This window comes from Molossus molossus, unplaced genomic scaffold (assembly GCF_014108415.1).
Source record: "Molossus molossus isolate mMolMol1 unplaced genomic scaffold, mMolMol1.p scaffold_m16_p_11, whole genome shotgun sequence".
Taxonomy (NCBI): domain Eukaryota; kingdom Metazoa; phylum Chordata; class Mammalia; order Chiroptera; family Molossidae; genus Molossus; species Molossus molossus.
This window is the reverse complement of record NW_023425346.1, coordinates 91,796,682-91,817,334: the sequence shown is the minus strand read 5'-3', so window position 1 is coordinate 91,817,334 and position 20,653 is coordinate 91,796,682. Positions and strand designations below refer to the sequence as shown.

General features: G+C 49.9%; 1 protein-coding gene and 1 pseudogene across 1 annotated transcript; one reads left to right on the top strand and one right to left on the bottom strand.

Annotated features, from left to right (window-relative positions):
* Positions 1-6,953: 6,953 nt before the first annotated feature.
* Positions 6,954-13,967, bottom strand: DES (desmin). The gene is made up of 9 exons (XM_036254395.1): positions 13,313-13,967; positions 12,271-12,331; positions 12,056-12,151; positions 11,746-11,907; positions 11,461-11,586; positions 10,838-11,058; positions 9,529-9,572; positions 7,947-8,029; positions 6,954-7,736 (listed from the first exon to the last, which is right to left on the bottom strand). The coding sequence occupies exons 1-9, from the start codon at positions 13,888-13,890 to the stop codon at positions 7,695-7,697; spliced, it is 1,413 nt and encodes a 470-aa protein (XP_036110288.1). The 5' UTR covers positions 13,891-13,967; the 3' UTR covers positions 6,954-7,694.
* Positions 10,746-17,256, top strand: LOC118625415 (annotated as a pseudogene).
* Positions 17,257-20,653: the final 3,397 nt, after the last annotated feature.

Genomic DNA, 20,653 nt, shown 5'->3' with positions numbered 1-20,653 from the left:
GGCCGGCGCCCTGTGTTTCTGCTGCCCGCCCGCCTTCAGCCTGTGCTACCCAGAAGGTCACCGGGGCGGCCTGCTGGCAATTGCTCCTCGGGGGCTATTTTTAGGCCCCCCGGCTCCAGTTTCGAGGGAGCTGTGGAGGGAGGGGGCAGCAGAGGAGGACACTTGGACTTCACTCTGCTCCTTCCCCCCCTCCAGAAACCCCCATTCCCCCTCCACGCTTAACGGATTCCCAGCCCCCTCCCCCATGGTGTGTCTGCACCCAAGCCCACTCCGGAGGAGTCAGGTTACCCTTGGGCTCAATCCCTTTTCCCTTCCTCCCTCCTCTCAGGCCCCTGATTCCCAGACCCACTAAGCTGGGGAGAGGGACAAGAGGTCTTGGGTGGGATGTCTGAGAGGCAGATAGGAAGGAAGGCCCAGTGGAGGTGAGCAGACAGCCAGAGAAGGACCAGTGGCCTCCGGCTGCCTTCCTGACAGTGTGGTAAACAGTAAGACCAGGAGCAGGGAGTCAGGTGGATTCCGGCTCCCAGCTGGTCCTGCCTGTACTTGCTGGGTGACATCAAGCCTCTCTCAACCTCCAAGTCCTCATCTGTAAAAATAGGTAGTTGAATAGGATTGCAATAGGCAGAGAAGAGCGGGAAGGACATTCCAGGTAGAAGAAACCAGAAGAGCATGACTGAAATCAGAACATGATGAAAATAGGTGATGTGTTCTAGGAATCAGAGGAGTTTGGAGGGATTGAACCGCAGGGGGGAGGGGGGAGGGGAGATGGGAAATGGGGCCTGACCCAGGGAGATTTGCTTGCTAAAGTCTATTTCCCGGTGACAGTTGGGTGCCACTGCAGGTGTTAAGCGGCAGGATAACATGGTCAGAGCTGTTTTAGAAGGATGCCTCTGGCAACCGCAGTCTGGAGGGTGGACTGGAGATGGGAAAGTTGGAGGCCAGTTAGAGCAGTGGTTCTCAAAATAGGCGCCTGTAAAAAGTACAGATAACCAAGCCCACCACCAGAGATGCAGGTTCAGTAGGGGTGCTGGGAAGATCCAGGAGTCTGCACATTTAACAAGTGTCCCAGGTAACTGATGCATCTAAGGGCTGCACTTTGAGAAACATCAAAACAGGACATAACCACTTTTATTTTTTATTCACTGTTTTTTGTGTTGTTTTTTTTTTAATGCCAGCTGGCAAATTCTTTTTAAACGTTTTTTTATTGCTTTTTAAAGAGATAGGGAGAGGGAGAGAGCGAAACATTGTTAGGCTGACTCCTGCATGCCCCCTACCTGAGATCAAGCCCAAAATCCAGGCATGTGCCCCAATTGGGAATGGAACCTGCAACCTCTAAGTACATAGGACAATGCCTAACCAACTTAGCCACACCGGCCAGGATAGGACATAACTGCTTTTAAAAGTCCAAATGAGACTTTGTGCTGAAACAGTTCTGTATCTTGCCTGGGGTGGTGGTCACATTGGATTTACATGTGATAAAATTGCACAGAACTAAATGCATGCACACACGCACACATGCACACACACCCAAATGAGTGCATTATAAACCTGGTAAAATATGAAGAAGGTGGGTACACTATATCAATGGCAATTTCCTGGCTCTGGTATTGTATTATAGTTATGCAAGGTTACCATTGAGGAAAAACAGGTGAAGGATATACCAGATATCTCTGTATTATTTTCTATTGTAATCACACGTGAATTTACAATTATCTCAAAATAAAAAGGGTTGTTTTTAAGTCCAGGTGAGAGGCCTAGGTCTGACCTTGAGCCCTGAGGGATAAAGCCCGGGAAGGCAGGGAGGAGCCACGGGAGGAGCCCTGAGTCATTTGGAGATGGAGAAAAACATTCTTGTTTTTTTTGTTTTTTGTTTTATCCTCACCCGAGGACATTTTTGCATTTTTTGTTCGGATAGAGCGGGAGGGAGAGAGAGGAAGAGAGAGAGAGAGAGAGAGAAACATCGACGTGAAGGGACACATCGAGTGGCTGCCACCCGCACGACCAACCAGGCCCGGGGACAAACTGCAACCAAGGTACGCGCCCTTAGCGGGAACCGAACCCGGGTCTCTCTGTACCACAGGCCGACGCTCTAACCGCTGAGCCAAACCGGCCAGGGTGAGAAAAACATTCTTAAAGCTGTCTCCTTGCCCCCCACCTTCATTTTGGGTGGCCGAAGTCAAAGTGTGCTTGTGTGTGTCCATGAGGAGGGAAGAAAATAAACCATTTAAATACTGAGTTATGTCTGTAGGGATTAAGAGCCTTGAGGAATGAATTTTTTTTGTTGCTGCTTGCATACATTAAAGCTTACTCTTTATACTGTACAGTTCTTGGGTTTTGAAAGATGCAGAGAATCATGTATCTGCTACCCGAGACCATACAAAACAGTCTGATCATCCTAAATATTTGCCTGGGCATCCCCCTGCACCACCCACTGACCACCACTGATGATTTGGAGTCTTAACTGTAAATTGAATTCTAAAGAAAGGATTAAAATGTAGGGAAAGACACTGTAAGCAGATGGAACATCAAAAACAAAGGACTAGAGACTGTTTTTTAAAACTAATCACCCCAAACCACCTAGCACTGTGCCTCAGTGATTTGCATGGAATGCAGCAAATGGTCTATAAATGTTGGCTGATTGGTTGGTTGGTTGAATCTATAAACTGTGTGATCTTGACATCTCTAAGCCTCAGCTTCTTCATCTATAAAATGGGAGTGATCCAACTCAGGGTTTCTTCATTCATTCAACAAATCTTTTTAAGTTCCTACTATGTGCCTGGCACTGTTCTATGCCCTAGCAGTGAACAAAACAGACAAGGATCCCTGCCTTTGTGTTGCTTATATTTGTTGCTTATTTCTTCTTTATAAAGAAATAATAAAGCCCGGCCAGTGTGGCTCAGTGGTTGAGTGTCAACCCATGCACCAAGAGGTCACCAGTTCTATTCCCAGTCAGGGCACAAGCCCAGGCTGTGGACCAAATCCCCAGTTGGGGGCATGCAGGAGGCGACCAGTCGATGTTCTCTCTCATCGATGTTTCTATCTCTCTCTCCCTCTCCCTTCCTCTCTCTTTAAAATCAATAAAGAAAAAAGAAATAATAAAGATGTGTAGAAGGAGATAAGGACTGTGGAAAAATGGAAGAGGGTAATGGAGATAGGAATTTGGTGAAGGCTTGCATTTTCACGTAGGGTGAGGAAGCAAATGGCACCGATGTCTGGGTAGGACTGCTCCAGGTAGAGGTGTCCTCCAAGAGGAGGCAGGAAGCCAGGGGGGCTGGACAGAGACAAGAGGTCAGACAGCTTAGCATTTTGTAGGCCATGGCACCTTTATTCCTGGTGAACCAGAAAGTCATCTAAGAGGATTTTGAGCTGAGGAATTATATGATCTGATTTGGGTTGTTGTGATGGCTTTAAATTATTATATTAAATATTAAAATGAATATTAACTATTTAAAAAGGACCTGGCACAGAGCCTGGAACATGGGTGGTGTGTCCCCTGTCTGAATATTCACAATGGGAGCATTCATTGACGTGAGGGCAGAGGTCTGTGGGCCTGGGTAGGGGAGGCAATGGCTAGTTTCAGTCGCTGGTGCCCTCTCCTGGAGGAGCCTGCACTAGCTGTGACAGCGGTAAGCCATCAGACTGGCCAGGCCTGTCACCCAGGGCAGCTGTCTGCAAGGCACTCATCTGTCCCTCAGAATGGGCCCCACAGTGCCTCGCGGCCTGGCGCCAGGCTGGGTGTGTGCTGCCAGTCTGCCCTGACTAGCAATCACAAGCCTATGGTGTCATGGAAAGAGATCTGGGCTCCGGAAGCCAAGGAACCCTGGGCCCCGTCCTTCTCTGCCACTGATATGCTGTGTGACCTTGGCAGTTCACTCCATCTCTCTGGGCATTGGGGAGCTTCCTCTTACTCATAATGATACACCATGTGCCTGGAACAAGGTAAAAGCTCAGTAAATGTTGGTTGAATCAGTGCATGAAATGGAGCCATCGGCCTTTCTGATAAACATTTAATTTCGAGAAAACCAAATAAAAGTGCCCAGTGGGTATTCATTCAACAAGTATTTAAATATTAAAGAGCACCTGCAATGGACCAGGCACTCTTGTGGACACCAGGGATATAGTAGTGAATAAAAACCTTGCCCTTAGGTAGCTGACATTTTCGGTGTTGAACCGAAAGTCACTGATGAGTTTGTGTCCCGGGCAAGCCTGTGGAGAGAAGAGAGTGGGAGAGTGGTGGATGGGTGTGATGCATTGTCTCAAGGCGCGGAGGGTGGGAGGGCAGCCTGAGTGGACAGACAGGGTCTGAAAGTGCCCACTGAGGCCTCAGCTCCTGGCTTAGGAACATATTTGCCTCCACAGTCCTTCCTACTCGTCCAGTTGGTCTGGAACTGGTCCCATGGCTCTAGTTGGAAGCCTGTCAGTCTTCTGTGAGCCCTTATATTTCTCAATGTTCAGAGTCCTGAGGGAGAAGATGCCAAGCGCCCCCAGAGCAGGGAGAGGTTTTGCCATGGAGATGATGGGGTGTATGTGTATGACCTCGTGAGACCCAGGTCTTTTCTTTTGTTTATTTTTGTCCATTCTCTAGGAGCACCGCACCTGTCTCCCCACCCTAGTTTCCTTGCATTACTGTTCAGCTCCCAAGGAGAGAGACAAAGCCGAGGGCTCAGAAGCAGAATTTCCAGTCCCTGGAGGGCTCTGCTCAGAGAATGCTTTCCTACAATGGGACACAGGGTGGGTCTGGGCCTCCTCTCTTCTCTGAGGACAAGTGTGTAGTTATCACAGGACAAAGATGTGTGCTGAAAAGGAAGAACTTTCTTTTTAAAAATTTTGTTTTATTGATTTTTAGAGAAAGAGGAAGGGAGAGGGAGAGATAGAGACATGGATGAGAGAGAACATAACATCGACTGGCCACCTCCTGCATGTCTCCCACTGGGAATCGGGCCCACAGCCTGGGCATGTGCCCAGACCGGGAATCGAACCAGTGACCTCCTGGTGCACGGGTTGACGCTCAACCACTGAGCTATACTGCCCGGGCAAGAAGAAAGAACCTTCTGACTTTTAGAGCTGTGAGTTCTCTGACACCAGAGACGTTCAAGCAGAGCTCAATGACTGCTCATCAGGCTGTTGGGGCAAGGCTGGGAGGGGGTTAGGCACGGTGGAGATCATTTGACGTCTGACTCTGAGTCTGAGATTCCTATGCTCCTTCCACCTTGGTGACTAGTCTGCATCTAAGCTTTCCTTTGGAGGATGGGGCTGCCTCTCAGACCTTCCCTGACTTATGTGTCCCTTTGTCCTTTGTGGGGTAGATGAGTGCACATCACTCATTCAAGGGAAAGAAGGAGCCTAAAAGCTCCAGAAAGTCCTCACAGATACACACACCACCCTTATCCACCTGGGCCCAGCTTTCCCCGGGTGTTTTTCTCACAGACTAACTTAGATTTCGGTGTCCCCAGCAGGCTCAAGGATAAGGAGCCCCTCACCTGTCCCTCCTCCTCTATCCCAGTGTAAAAACCCTAGAAATGCCATTTCTAATTTCACTTGGAGCTCTGCTACAGGCTGATTGGGGTAGGTCTGGGGCCCCATTGGAGTATGGGGGAAAAGCAATGACCATGAGTTGACAGTGGCTGAGGATGGGGACCAGCAGTGTAGCCCCAGATGCTCCCAAGGCAAAGGTGAAGAAACACCAACAAGCCCTGCCGGAGTGGCTCAGTTGGGTGAGCATCAACTTCTGCACCAAAAGGTTGCTTGTTCGATTCCCGGTCAGGGCACATACTGAAGGCAGCCAGCTGATCTCTCTCTTTCTCTCTCCCTTCCCCTTCCTCTCTCTAAGTATGTCCTGGGGTTGGAGGAGGGGGGATTAAAGAAAGAAACACCAAGGAGAAAGGGGCCTCCTTAGAGGAAGGAACAACACAGCCCAGAGTGGAAGGGGCAACTTGTGAGTGAGGATGACATGCAAGGCGGAGAGAAAGACAGACACCAGAAAGGTTTTTGGAAGTTTTTGGAAGAAACACTTAGGAACATCAGACTAGGCACCTTAAAGAATAAAATCCCAGTAGGTTTATTTCACCTACAGACAGTCTGAATTTATTGTTTGTGATCTCTACTCTCTTAAGGAGTATCAGGAAGGCTGAGACCTGCATGGATCCATCAAGCTTCCTAAATCATTGATCCACCTGAAATTTATTTTTTGGAAGGAGTGAAAGAGAGATAGCCTTCATCCTGTCCCTCGTGGCTACCCAATTGCCCTCCAGGCCCTATAATGAATAATCAAGTTTCCCCCACAGAAACCTTTAACATATGAGTGTGAATGTTTTATTCCACAATTTCCTAATGTTCTTTTCACATGTCTTATGTTCCCCTCCCATCTTCCCAAATTTCTCTTTAGTATTTTAATTGAGATAGCATTGCATTAACATTATAAATTAATGAAGGATGAGTGGACAGTTTTAGCGTATTGGGTCTTCTTCTCCAAGAACAAGATAAAGCTTTTCATTTTTCTTAACGTTGTTATTTTTCCTGAATTGGCCCTTGTGCTGAACTGTGCTCAGTCAGGTTTACTGGAAAGGGTAAAAGCTTCTTTGGGAAGGAAGTGGGGGAGGAACCTTACTTCAGAGCCAGTCTGTGGGAGCGGTGGTTACCTTCAAAAAGAGCAGCAAGTAGTGTCCCTGTGCCCTGATGATCTGAAGGGAGTAGGAGGCCCAAGGGGACAGTCCCAGAATTGAGACCTAATAGGAGGTATTTGTGGTTCCCCAAAAATGCCCCCTGTCCAGCTCCCTCTGCCATATGACCCACACATACAACAAGGGGGAGGCTCTGGGAACAGAGGAGGTGACAGGCCCTGAGGGACAGTCTGGCTGGGCGGGAGGGCAGCACAGTTCGTCACAAGGCACAGTTTGACAGGGCCCTGGGGCCCCTTGGAGGAGACCTGGCAGTCAAAACAACAGAAGATGTGCTAGGCTTGTGCTTCTCGTTTTATTGTTTCTGTCCGGGCCCCTGCAGTGGGGGAAGGGCGGGCGCGGGAGGTGGGCGCCCCTGCCACCTGCCTGAGACCGCTCTGCCTCTCTCCTCTCCTTTCCTCTCAGCATCTTGCCCACCCTCTTTCCTTCTGAATCTCCTGCTCCCACATCTGGCACCTTCGGGGTTTCCCTCTTACAGCCCCTGCTTTCTAAGCCTACCCTGGGAACATAAGGGACTATGGGGTTAATTTAGTGGGTCCCAGTCTCCACAGGGGACTAGTCCCCTAATTACCTGCCCAGCTTACTGAGAAGGAGGCCCTTTCTCTGACTTGGGCTGGGGAGTAGGTAGGTCTACCCCATGGGTCCCAACACCCTGCTGGGGTGAAGGGCACTCTCCAAAGCCAGAGGCTAGAGCCTGAGGTCATGGAGGTGGTAGGGGCAGGGTCACTGCTGTGCCTTGGCTCCATCCAGGCCCTGCCCAGCACATCCCAAGGGTGGCCAAGAACCAGGCTCACTCACTTCCAATATCCAGGACTCACACTGCTGGGGGCTCCCTGTGCTGGGCAGGGATGGGCCTTGCGCCCTGTGGGGACCACGAGGGGTGGTGGTGAGCAGGGGTCAGAGGCTGTGAGGGGCACTGTGGCTGGGTGTGGTGCCCTGGGATGGAAGGAAGCTGGCTTCAAGAGGCAGTGAGGACAGGGGCAAGGACGGTCTCTGGTGGCAGAGGGGTCTCTGGTCTTAGAGCACCTCATGTTGCTGCTGTGTGGCCTCACTGACGACCTGGGGAGGAAGAGAAACGCAGTCCAATCCAGTGCTGGCAGGAGAATGGAGCCACATCCTTCCCCCGCCCCCATTCCTGAACAGCAGGACCCCCTCCCCCTCAGACAGGAACTCAAACAAGCACAGCTGGTGGAAAGCACCTGGCTGACAGCTTCCCAGACACACTCCACGACCCCCACCAAGGGTGAGGGAACCAGGCAGACTGCTCACCTCCCCATCCCGGGTCTCAATGGTCTTGATCATCACTGTCTTCTTGGTGTGGACCTCGGAACCCCTTTGTTCAGGACTTGTTTCTGTAACAGATCCATCCACATGTTCAGCCTGACCAAGTCCAGGCCCAGGCTGCTCCAGGGCTGGGAGTCCATTCCTAGTCCCACGGGGCAGAGCCCAGAAGACTCCCACCCTCTCGAGATGGACCTGGTACTGTTTTAGCAGGACTTTTATCACCTGTCCTTCAGCTCAGTGAGTGGCTCTGCAGACCCTAGGATTAGTCCCACAGCTGAGATGGGATCAGGAACCCACAGATGTGCTCCAGGTGTGGACTGGTTCAGGAGGGCAGGAACCCTGAGGCCCAGGCCACCCAGAACTCCCATCCCCCACACATCTCCTTGCTTCCTCTCCACCCCAGGGCTTCAGGAGAGCCCTGCATGAATTTGTACCCTGACAGTTAGAACCTCAAAGCCCAGTCCCAAGACACTCTCCTGGAGGAGCTCATGGTACCCAGGCCCCTTTAAGATTCCGGACAAGTAACTTGATGTCTTAATGAAAGAGCAACGGATAGGAGTCAGTCACTTATTCATTGTGTTGGTAGCCAGCGACTTGCCCTCTGTGCCTCAGTTTCCTCATTGTGAAATAGTAACAGTGCCCTATCATGGCCACAGGACTATTAGTTTCAAAAAGCATGAAGCAGTTTTAAATGTAAGGCTCATATTTGGTGTCTATAGAAACGACTAACTAAAAAGAGAGGTTCTGAGTTTTACAGGAAGGGTCAAATTTAGGCCCTTGGCATTAAGAGTTCGGTGCTCATGAATCTCCTTAGCGAGCAGCAAGCCTGTGATGAACGCTGTGACTCCGTGGAGCCAGCATGTTTTTGTTCCTGGTGGGAATGAACATCGAAGATACAAATGGTTTGATCTAGGAAAGGCAAAGCTGCCAAGGACTCCGACTTCCTTTCCTAATGTATCATTATAGTGTGTTTTTGTTCTCCAGGGTTGGAAAGCCGTGCGATCTGCATATTACTAATGGCAGAATGGCAGAATGCCCTAGAAGCTCCTTCTTCTCATTGTTTGGCTTGGCTAAAGTCTGGCTTCATTGTTACAAACCTGCATCCAACATCTTGTTCTAGCAAACTGGAGGTGTTCAACAAGCATCCCAGAGGGATGGGGGTGGGGTGGCACTTGGCAATTTGCCAAACAGACAATGGGTGGTGGGTGCCTTCCACCCCAGGGTGTCTGGTTCTAGATGCTTCTGCTGCCAGGCCCCCAAGGACACCCCCAGTTCCTTCAGAGTTTGGGTATATCGAGAAACAGAAGCTCTTTGCTGATGATCAATACTTCCAGAAGGTGCAGGGGACATGGTCAATGCCATACCATGAGATTAAAATGAAATAAAATCATCTCTTTGTCAGAAGATGCCTCTACCTAAACTTGCTCTCCGCCCCGCAGCAGTTCCCCTTCTCTTCCCCAGACCCCAGTCCTGTACCCACGGTTCCATCCTACGCCTTTGGCTGACCTTTGGCACTGCCTAGGCTGCCTCCCCCAACCCCAGCCTCGACCTGCCGACACACACTCACCTCGAAAGTTGAGGGTAGAGAAGGTCTGGATAGGGAGGTTGATCCTGAAAGGGGAGAGATCAAATCCCCAAAGGGTTAGGACCCTCCATCTCTCCCTGTGACCAGCCATCAAAGCCTGCCCGGGTCCTCTCTACATCCTGTCTTCAGCTGTCCCAGTACCAGGAACCCTAGCACGCTCATTGCCACACTGCTCAGGACGTAGGGTCAAAGGCCAACTTAGCTGTCCCAGGAAGTGTCCCATCTGGAGGGATCACCCATTCCACCTCTGACCTGCTGGCATGACACCAACACCCCCTCCCACTGCACTCTCCAGTGCACCGGGGTTTCCTTCTTGCTCCTGACACTGAAGGAAGTATGGATAGCAAGCAGCTCTGGGGACAGCCACTGTGTGTGCCACACTGGGAACCTTTGGCACACCCACATTAGGACCTGCCATCTCGCTACTTTTAAAAGGTCATTATATGTAGGTGTTATTCAATGAAAGATGAAATCAATGTGTAAGTCTACATCTAAACATGTCTGCTGATATTTTAAAACTCCTAATATTATCATTTTTATGAGTCAATGGGCATCATTTTTTTGAGTTAATGACCTGTTTTAAATTGAGATTAAGTTTACATACAGCAAAATGCATAGATCTTTAGTGTGTAATTCAGTGAGTTTTGATCAGTGACTATATCCATGTAATTATAAGTCTAAATAAAGATATAGAATATTTCCTTCACCCCAGCAGGTGACCTCGTGTCCCCTTCCAATTGTATGCTGTTTTCTGTGTGTAGAGGTGAATTGACATGCTGAGCATATCATTCTGGGTCTTTTCTGATGAGCATATGTGTGTGTGTGTGTGTGTGTGTGTGTGTGCGTGCACGCGTGCACACGTGCACATGTGCACCCTCAGTGTACAAGTCTGCAGCCTCTCTCTTAGCCTGTGTCCAAGGTGCTCTGTCTCTCCCTCTGTCTCTGTCTGTATCTGCCCCCTCCTTTTCCAGCCTCATCATTCCCCATTTTGCTCTCATCTCTCCCTTTACTGGCAGTAATATTTTATTACCATTTGCTGAACATGATTTTATGCTGCTGGTTCTTAATTCTGAAGGTAGATGAGGGAATAGTTATATCTCTTTTTATAAAAGTTATTAATTAAATCACTTTTTACCCAGGTGGCCTTGGTTAATTCTCTGCAATTAGTGAAGTGGTGGCCTCTTGTATAAAATTGTTCCCAGGTCTTGTTGAGGTGATTCAGAGCCCTCCTGGGGCAGGAATGGATCCCCCAGCACCCCCCAGGAACCCCCTTCCCTGGCCTGCCCCTCACCGGCTCTCCTCGCCCTCCAGCAGCTTCCGGTAAGTGGCAATCTCCACATCCAGGGCCATCTTGACATTAAGCAGGTCTTGGTACTCGCGCAGGTGGCGGGCCATCTCGTCCTTGAGGTGACGGATCTCCTCTTCCAGGCGAGCGATGTTGTCCTGGTAGCCGCTTGCCTCACTAGCAAAGCGGTCCTCCAGCTCCCGCATCTGCCTCATCAGGGAGTCGTTCTGTAGGGGAAACACACCCAGGTCAAGGTCAGGTTGTTTTAAGTGGGAGGACACTAGGGGTCCAGGATGGGGGAAAGACAGCCTCAGGGCTGGGAGGCAACTCTAGATGGTCAGGTCTAGGGGTTGTCAATCTCTTCTGAGCCAGGGAACCCTGAACTCAAATGAAGTGCTATGAGGAGACTCAGAGAACAGAACCCACAAAAGGCTGTTCAGCATCCACACCCCCACACAGGAGCAGCATGATTTCCTGAGAGCCCAACTGTCAATCCACCTGTTCTTAACCCTGTGGTAGATTGAAGGAGACAGGCCCAGAAGGGGCATGTGATGGGCTTAAGGTGACAGAGTGAGGGTGGGAGTTGTAGGCAGGATGGGCTGGGCCAGGCAAGGTGGGCAGGGACTCACAGTGCCTTTGAGGGCATCGATCTCACAGGTATAGGACTGGATCTGGTGTCGGTACTCCATCATCTCTTGTTTGGCCTGGCGCAGTGCATCATTGTTCTTGTTGGCTGCCTGAGTCAAGTCAGACACCTAAGGGCAGAGAGGGGCCCTAAGATGAGGAGGATGGAGGATGCAGGTCGGGTGGGCAAGGGAGCATGGAGATCCCGGCTCACCCTCCTACCAGTGGATGGAGCCACAGGAAACACTTCCAAACTGGGACTGAGAGGGATATAGGGCCAGGCTGCCCACCTTCGACTTGTACCACTCCTCAGCTTCAGAGATGTTCTTAGCCGCGATGGTCTCATACTGGGCCCGGATGTCTCTGAGGGCAGCAGTGAGGTCTGGCTTGGTCATGTCCATCTCCACGTGGACCTGCTGTTCCTGAAGCTGGGCCTGTAGCTCTCGGATCTCCTGCAGGGTGCATCTGGACTTCAGGCCCCTGCCAGTCCCCACACAGCACCCTCACAGCCCCGTTCCCAGAGCCCAGCACCACCATTCCCCCTTTCCACCTGCTTCCACCAGCATCTAAGGACCCTGAGGAGGAGGGCCCAGAGCATACCTCTTCGTGCACTTTCTTAAGGAATGCGATTTCCTCATTGAGAGATTCAATCCTGCGTTCCAGGTCAATTCGAGCTAGAGTGGCCGCATCTACATCCTGGGAGAGGTCAAGCAAGAGGGACAGGGTCACTGATCACGCAGGCAAGATTGAAGGAGATCAGGGGCCACACAAGGGGACAGAGGAGAAAGGATGCAGGGGGATCAAAGAGGGCTCACCGATCGGAAGGCAGCCAAGTTGTTCTCTGCTTCTTCTCGCAGTTGAATCTCTTCTTGCAGCCTAGTGGGGACAGACAGACAGACAGAAGGATAGACAGTTGGGGGGGGGGGTATAAAACTGCCCTGCTGATGACTGGTCCTGGGGCTGCCCAGAGAGTGGGCTGAGAATAGAGAAAGGAGGCCTGGTGGCTGGGTAGAGATAGGAGAGGCCCCACCCACCCAGGGAGGGGACAGGAAGTGGCTCAATCTCTTCCCAAGAGCCACACCCTGGAAGTCTATGTCCCCATCAGACTGTGACCTCCCTGAGATTAGGAATCATGTCTATTTTATCTACCTCTGTGTTCCTGGTTCCTAGCCCCAGCTTGGCCCTTGTAGGTGCTCAATTACTGTCCGTGACCTGGGTGGCAGGGTGGTGATTCTGCTCACTTGGGCTGTCAGAAGCAGCACCCATGAGCACTCACTTATGCCTGCTGCCCTCTCACACTGGGAGCCCAGTGGAGCCCACGATCCAGTCCTCCCAGCTTTCTGAGGGCTGCAGCCCCCCACCCACTCACCCCTTTCTTCTAGATTATCTGTTCCCCTGTGAAATGGTACAGCCTCCGCCAGGCCCAGGACCAAGATCCCAGCTCTGCCCCCCTCCCCAGGATCTCATCACAGATAAGCTGAGAGCTACTGCTTGGATTTTCCACCCCCTACCCTTTCCAGCTGGCCCCAGATTTCCTCCTCTGTTATCAACCTCCCATTTCCCTCTGACTGAACCTGGGCCACCTTCCTCCACACATCTGCCTGCCTGACCGCCTCAACAGCACCCCATCATCTTAAGAGGCTTTTTAAGGGGGCTGTCCACAGGACACCTGGTCTTCCAAGGTCTCCCATTTCCACCCCATGATGTCTCCAAGAAAACCCTTTGGCAGAGTGGGAGCACAGGAGAGAGACCTGGAGTCCACCTCCACTCAGAGGACACAGGTAGATGCATGGGGCAGGAATGGGTCTTTGGAGCCCAGTCCGTGGAAAGGGGTTTGGGGGAGCACCGGGTTCTCACTTGGCCTTGAGCCGCTGCAGGTCGTCCAGCAAGTTGTCGCGCTCCAGGTCGACGCGGGAGCGCTGGTTGGTGAGCACCTCCACCTGGCGCCGCAGCTCCCGCAGCTCCTCCTCGTAGATCTCAGCGACTCGAGTGGGCTCGCGGCCCTTGAGCCGGTTCACCTCGGCAGCAAGCACCGCGTTCTGCTGCTCCAGGAAGCGCACCTTCTCGATGTAGTTGGCGAAGCGGTCGTTGAGCTCCTGCAGCTCCACCTTCTCGTTGGTGCGGGTGGTCAGGAACTCCTGGTTCACGGCGTCCGCCAGAGAGAAGTCCAGCAGTTCGCCCGCGCCGTAGGAGGAGGGCGCGCGGGCTGTCCCCAGCCGGCTGGTCCGCAGCCCTCCCAGGCCCCCTGCCCCGCCCGACGTGCGCGACATCTGGTACACGCGGGACGTCATCGAGCTCGAGGAGCCCTTGGTACCAAATCCAGCGCGTGGGAACACGGGCGAGCTCAGCGGGGAGCCGAGCGTGAAGGACGGGGCCCCACCGAAGGTGCGGCGGTAGGAGGACACGCGCTGGCTGGAGGAGTAGGCCTGGCTCATGGTGGTGGCGCGGGCGAGGCTGGGCGGCGAAGAGGAGGCGGCGGGCAGGCGGCCGGCTGGAGAGTGGATGCGGTAGGGGACACAGGGCCCCCAGCAGTCAGCACTATTTGTATCCCTCCTGACATCAGCCCCCGCCGCCCCTCCCCTGACAGCTGCAGGATCCGGCTGTCCTGCCAGGAAAGGGCTGCCACTGGCGCGGGGGCGGGGAGGCCAGCTTTCCCGCAAGAGGCCTTCCCCCCTCAGCCCCTCAGCCCCTCCGCCGGCTGGTGGGGGGCTCGTGAGGGGTGTGGGAAAGGCTGATCAGCCTAGGAGCACAGAAGATGGGCCGGGCTGCCGACAGCTTCAACAGGGCAGCATGCGTGTCTGGAACCCCCAGGCAGGCCCCTTTCAGCCTTTGGATGCCTCTACTGGCGGTAGTCAGGGAAGAGAGCCCGGGGAGGCTTCCATTTAGTTTGAGGATCTCTTTTTGCTCCAAGGTGAGACTTTGGGTCATTTACTGAAGGGACAAGGCCTGTTCCCAAGAAAGGTTCCAAGTCACCTTTTTTCTAAAGATTCTCTGGAAGTGGCAGAGGTTTGGGAGGGCTCAGGCAAAAACCAGGAGTCCACCAGCCAGACTTAGAGGAGGGTCTCTAGGGTATGTGCATGCCCTAGGGTCAGAGAGAGTAGTGGCTAGAGCTGCCCTGTTCAGGTATGTCCATTGGCACCTGGGTTCTAGCCCTGAGCCTCAGTTTCCCCCTAGGCTAGTATAGGCCTTTTTCCTCCCCACCAACTGATGAGGACACAGTCTCAAGTTTATAAACATGGTGATTTCCCCGAAGCATCTGGTTGTGCTTGCAGTTTCCAATGGCTAAGTACACTCTCAGTCCCACACCTCCAACTTCACTTGGCGTCTGCCCCCTTGTGTCCACTCCACCCCACTCTGATTCATCCCCCTACCCACACACCCCCACACCCACCACACACACACCAGGGGTTTGTGTTTTGTCACGAGCTGCGTGTCAAGCCAGCCATCTCTGGCAGCAACAGCTGCCAACCCGAAATACCGGAGCTGGTATTTATAGAGGAGAATGCATGGGCCCGGTAAACAAGCACACAGAAGGGGCTCTGGAGGTGGGGGCCAGGTACCTGAGGAGGAGGCAGCCCGAGTGTCAGATGGCGGAGGAAGCCCCACTCACTTCCCAGCCCCATAATGTTCTAAGCCCCCAGCAGGAATAGAGTCCCGCAGGAGGGTTGTGCATAAAGGCACTGGCTGACCCCAAAGGACATCTCCACTTCTCCATGAACACTCCTGTCTCTCTACACCTCCACCTGGCACCCTACAGACCTCTCTTAGGCCTGACCCTTTTGGAATGCGAACCTTGGAAATAGAATGCTGGTCCTCCCCTCGCTCTGCCATCACCAGCAGGACCAATTACTAACAGACAAGTCCTTTACTTCTCTGTGCCCTCATTATAAAGTGGGAATGTGAGCCTTGCTATCTTTACCCTATACATGTTTGAAGAGGCTCGGGTAACAATATGCAAAAATAATAATACCTTACATGTACTGAGTACCTACTCTATGCAACTGCTGAGCACTCCACACCCATGTTCCCCAATTGTCTAACAACCCTATGAGGTAGGAACTAGTCATCAATCCCATTTTATAGCTCAGGAAGCTACGGCAGTCTGATTCCAGAGCCTATGTGTTGTCCCCAGGGTGGGTGTGAATCTGCCAGGTGACCTGTACAGGGCTTTGTTACTGCTGTCTTTTCAAAGCCCTTTCACATTAAGTGTCTAATTTTACCCAAGAGACAAGCTTATGAGGTGGGTGGGGAGTTCCAGCTATTCTTATCTAGCCTTCGAGTCACTGCAAGCTGTTGCGTTCTGGTTATTTTTGTGTCTCATCTCCCAAACTAGATTCTAGGCTCCTGGAGAATTTTGGAGACCATGTGTGTTCTTAGTACATCCCAGGCAGCACTGTCCTTGTTGTAGTTCAAAGTAGCCTGAGAGCTTTCTCTCTTATTGTCTTATTTTGGTAAGATATTACACACACACACACACACACACACACACACACACACACCAGGAGTGGGTCGGTGACTCAGCTCCCAGCCAAGTCTTAGAACTGCATCACTCTCACTGTAGTGATTGGCTCAGGGGGTGGGGCTGGACCTGAGCACAGCCAATCAGAGATCTTCTCTGGGATTTATAGATGGAACTGGGATAACTAAACTGGAGCCTGTGGCAACCATGTTTCCTTCCTGATCAGAAGGTCTTTCTGGAGGAAAGAGAGGTCAACATGCAAGGAGAGACCAGAGACACCTGGAGAGGATAATGCCAGGCAGGCAATCCTAAATTCCAGGCCCTGGGGTCCTGGTTCTGAAGCTCTTCCTCAGTTTCATGAGCTGTGTTCTCAGTGTTCCTCCTGGCTTTGAGGCCAATAAACTTTTCCTATTTTTCACTTAAGGAACTTGGTGTTGGCTTCTGTCACTTGTAGTCAAAACAACTCTGACTAATCTACTATAGTAAACTGTGCACCTAGTTCTACCATACTGGAGAGGACAAAACATTCATGGAACTCTTCTCTGTAAACAGTGTCCAGTCCACATAAGGAAACTGCCCTTCTACCCAGCTCTGTCCGTTCCTGTTGCCCATGTGTTACTAGCTCCCCAAGCTGCCCCAGCAGGGGAGGGGCAAGCCCACTTCATGTGCCTGAGGAGGCACAGGCCTGGCCTGGGGCTGCAGGTCTATGTGTCTGTCCCCAGCACTCTGCAAGGCTAGAAAAGGAGGAGGAACTTGTCTGGAATCCGTGCAGGACAAGAAAAGGAGAGGATATCTCAGCATGGCAAAACTATACAATAAAAATGAAGGAAAGCTGGAAAGGGAGGGAAAGCCAGAAGATGTAGATACAGAAGATGAGGAAGAAAAGCTAGAAGTGGAGGGGAAGCCAGGACATGAGGGAAAGCACCGGGATGAGAGACGGCCAGATGATGAGGGGAACGAAGAAACGCAGAGCAAGTCCAAAGGTGAGGTAAAGCACACGGTGAGGGCAATCCAGAAACCCAGACCAAGCCAGAAAGCCAACCACAGGCTGCAGAGGAGCCCAGGCTGAAGATTATGTGCCCTGGAAAGCAAAGCCAAAACAGACAGGGGGACCAACATTCCCCCAAAGACTATCAGGAGGACTTACAGGAAAGGCAGTGAGGAGATGATGAGAAAATGTCAAGGGCTCAGAAAGAGCTAAGGGAAAAACAGAAAACGGATGGTTTTCATTGGATGCAGAGATACACAGGATCCATTTGTCCCAAGGGTCCAACAGGGTGTCAGGAGAGTGAGGAGTGGAGGTAGGGGCCAAGAAGTCTCATATGATATCCCATATCTTTAAAGCCCTTGGACTTCAATTCTGATTTCCCTGTCGAGAATATTCCAATCCTGCTTTCCCGGGGGAGGCATTTGTCAGGAGATGTACTTTAACCTTAAGCTGATACATTGCTTTAGGTGCCTGTCACTCTTGTTACCAGCAGCCTTTTGATCCAACTATACAGTGCTCGATTTCAACAGGGGATTTTCACTCATGTGCATGGAAGAGCTATATTCATGGTACTTTGTAAAACAATAAAGAAAAAAATTTTCAGAAACACACACACAGGACCAGCCCAAGGGCTCAGTTTCTTAGTAAAATGAGGCAGAAAAAAATAAAATAAAACTAAAATTAAATATTATATATACACACACACACACATATACACACACACACATATATCCATCTATTCTGTGGTCAAAATCAACATCTCTAGCAGACTTGGCTCTGAACCACTTGAGTCTGTTTCCAAATTTCAGTCTCACCCCTGAGGATTTGCTACCATGGAGCACAGCAAAACAACACTCAGGCTTGAAAGGCAGGTGAAAGAGGAGCGCTCTGTTTCGGTGGCAGCACTGCTGGAGTGAGAGTTTAGCCTTCCCAGGGGACCACTCAGAATCGGACACACTAAAAATAAAAATTTATGTTGGTCAATGTACTCATCACCGAATGTAAGAGGTCCCATTCTGCAGCTCGCCTTTTCATTCTGTTGATAGTATCCTTTGATGAACAAAAGTTTTTAATTTTGATGAAGTCCAATTTACCTATTTTTTTCTTATATTGCCTGTGCTTTTGGTGTCATATTCAAGAAATCATTGCTAGATCTAATGTCACAAAATCACAAAATTTGCCTTCTCTGTTGTCTTCTAAGAGTTTTACAGTTTTATGTCTTTGATCCAATTTTTGAGTTAATTTTTGTATGTGGTGTAAAGATAAGGGTCCAACTTCATCCTTTTTAAAAAGGAATGATCTTTCTTTATTTTTTTTTTTCTTTGTTGATTTTAGTGAGAGAGGAAGGGAGAGGGAGAGAGAGATAGAAACATCAGTGAGAGAGAACATCGATTGGCCATCTCTTGCATGCCCCACAATGGGAATCTGGCCTACAGCCTGGGCACGTGCTCTGACCAGGAATTGAATTGGCGACCTCTTAGTGCATGGGTCGACACTCAACCCCTGAGCCACACCGGCTGGGCCAACTTCATTCTTTAACATGTGAATATCCAATTTTCCCAGCACCATTTGTTGAAAAGACTGTCCTGTTTCACCAGTGCCACTTTCTCTCCCTTCCCTATTGAATGGTCTGAACACACCTGTTGAAATCATTCAGCCATATATGTGAGGATTCATTTCTGAGCTCTCTATTCTATTCCATTGGCCTATCTATATATCTGTCCTTATGCCAGTACCATATTGTTTTGATTACTGTATGTTTCTAGTGAGTTTTGAAATCAGGAAGTGTGAGTCCTCCAACTTTGTTCTTCTCTTTCAAGATGTATTGGCAATTTAGGGTCCCTAGAAATTCCATGAGTTTTAGGATGAATTTTTCTATTTCTTCAAAAAACATTGGTGGGCTTTTGATAAGTATTGCATTGAATCTGTAGATCACTTTGGGTGGTATTGACAGCTTAACAATATTAAATCTTCCCATCAACAAACATGGAATTTCTTTCCATTTACTTCTGTCTTTAATTTATTTCACCAATGGTTTGTAGTTTTTTGTTTTTTTATCCTCACCCGAGGATATTTTTCCATTTTTTGTACAGATAGAGTGGGAGGGAGAGAGAGAGAGAAACATCGACGTGAAGGGACACATCGAGTGGCTGCCACCCGCACGACCAACCAGGGCCGGGGACAAACTGCAACCGAGGTACGTGCCCTTAGCGGGAACCGAACCCGGATCTCTCCAGACCGCAGGCCGACACTCTAACCGCTGAGCCAAACTGGCCAGGGCGGTTTGTAGTTTTCAATGTACAAGTCTTATGCCTCCTTGTTTATATTTATTCCAAAATATTTTTTTCTTTATTGATTTTTAGAGAGAGAGGGAGAGAAAGATAGAAACATTGATGAGAGAGAACATTGGTTGGCCGCCTCCTACATGCCCCTCACCAGGGATCGGACCCACAATCTGGGCATGTGCTGTGACCAGGAATCGAACCAGTGATCTCTTGGTGCATGGGTCGACGCTCAACCACTGAGCCACAGCGGCCAAGCTATTCCAGAGTATTTTGTTCTTTCTGATGCTATTGTAAATGAAATTGATCATATGGGGGTTTTCTTGCATTTTCTTATTGTGGTGTATTATACTAATTGATTTTTCATCTCTTGAACCATCTTTTTTTTTTTTTTTTTTTTGGTACGTGCCCCTAGTGGGAACCAAACCTGGGACTCTCTGGTGGACAGGCCGACGCTCCAACCGCTGAGCCAAACCGGCCAGCCGGCCAGGGCTCTTGAACCATCTTTGCACTGCAGGAATAAATCCCATTTGATCATTATATATAATTTCTTTAATATGCCACTGAATTTGATTTGCTAGTATTTTGTTGAGAATTTTTACATCAATATTCATAAGGCTTATAATTTTATTTTCTTGTGTGTCTTTGTATGGCTTTGATATCAGGGTAACTGTGGCCTCACAGAAAAAGGAAGAATTCCCTTATTTTCAAATTATTGGGAGAGTTTGAGAAGGATTGGGGTAAATTCTGAAATGTTTGGTAGAATTCACTAGTGAAGCCATCTGGTCCAGCTTTTTTCTTTGATGGGAGGTTTTCAATCATTCTTCTTAATATCCTCATTTGTATTTCACTGTATGAATTTGCCATAGTTTATTTGGCCAATTTTTTTTTTTAATCCTCACCAGAGGACATTTTTCCTTTTTTTTGTTGTTGTTGTTGTTCAGATAGAGTGGGATGAAGAGAGAGGGAGAGAGAGAGAGAGAAACATCAATGTGAAAGGGACACATAGAGTGGCTGCCTTCTGCACGACCCCAACCAGGGCCAGAGACGAATTGCAACCAAGGTATGTGCCCTTGACTGGAATTGAACCCGCAACTCATTGGTTCGTGGGTTGATGCTCTAACTGCTGAGCCAAATCGGCCAGGGCTATTTGGCCAATTTTTTATTGATAGACATTTATATTGTTTTCAGTACTCTGCTATTATAAGCAATGCTGCTATGGACATTCTTGGAACACACTTTAAATATATAAATTTAGCAGTCACATTATTTTATGGTCACACCTCATAAGCTAGTTGATATTGGAAATGGGAAAGTCCACCAAGACAGACCAGTTCATTCAGCTTTTGTCAGAAAAAGAAGACAATTTATAAATTTGTGTATGTGATATGGTACCTTGTACAATGGGTGATACCAATACATTTTGTTGAGTTAATTAAAAAAGAAATTCAGTCCTGAAGTTTGCTTGA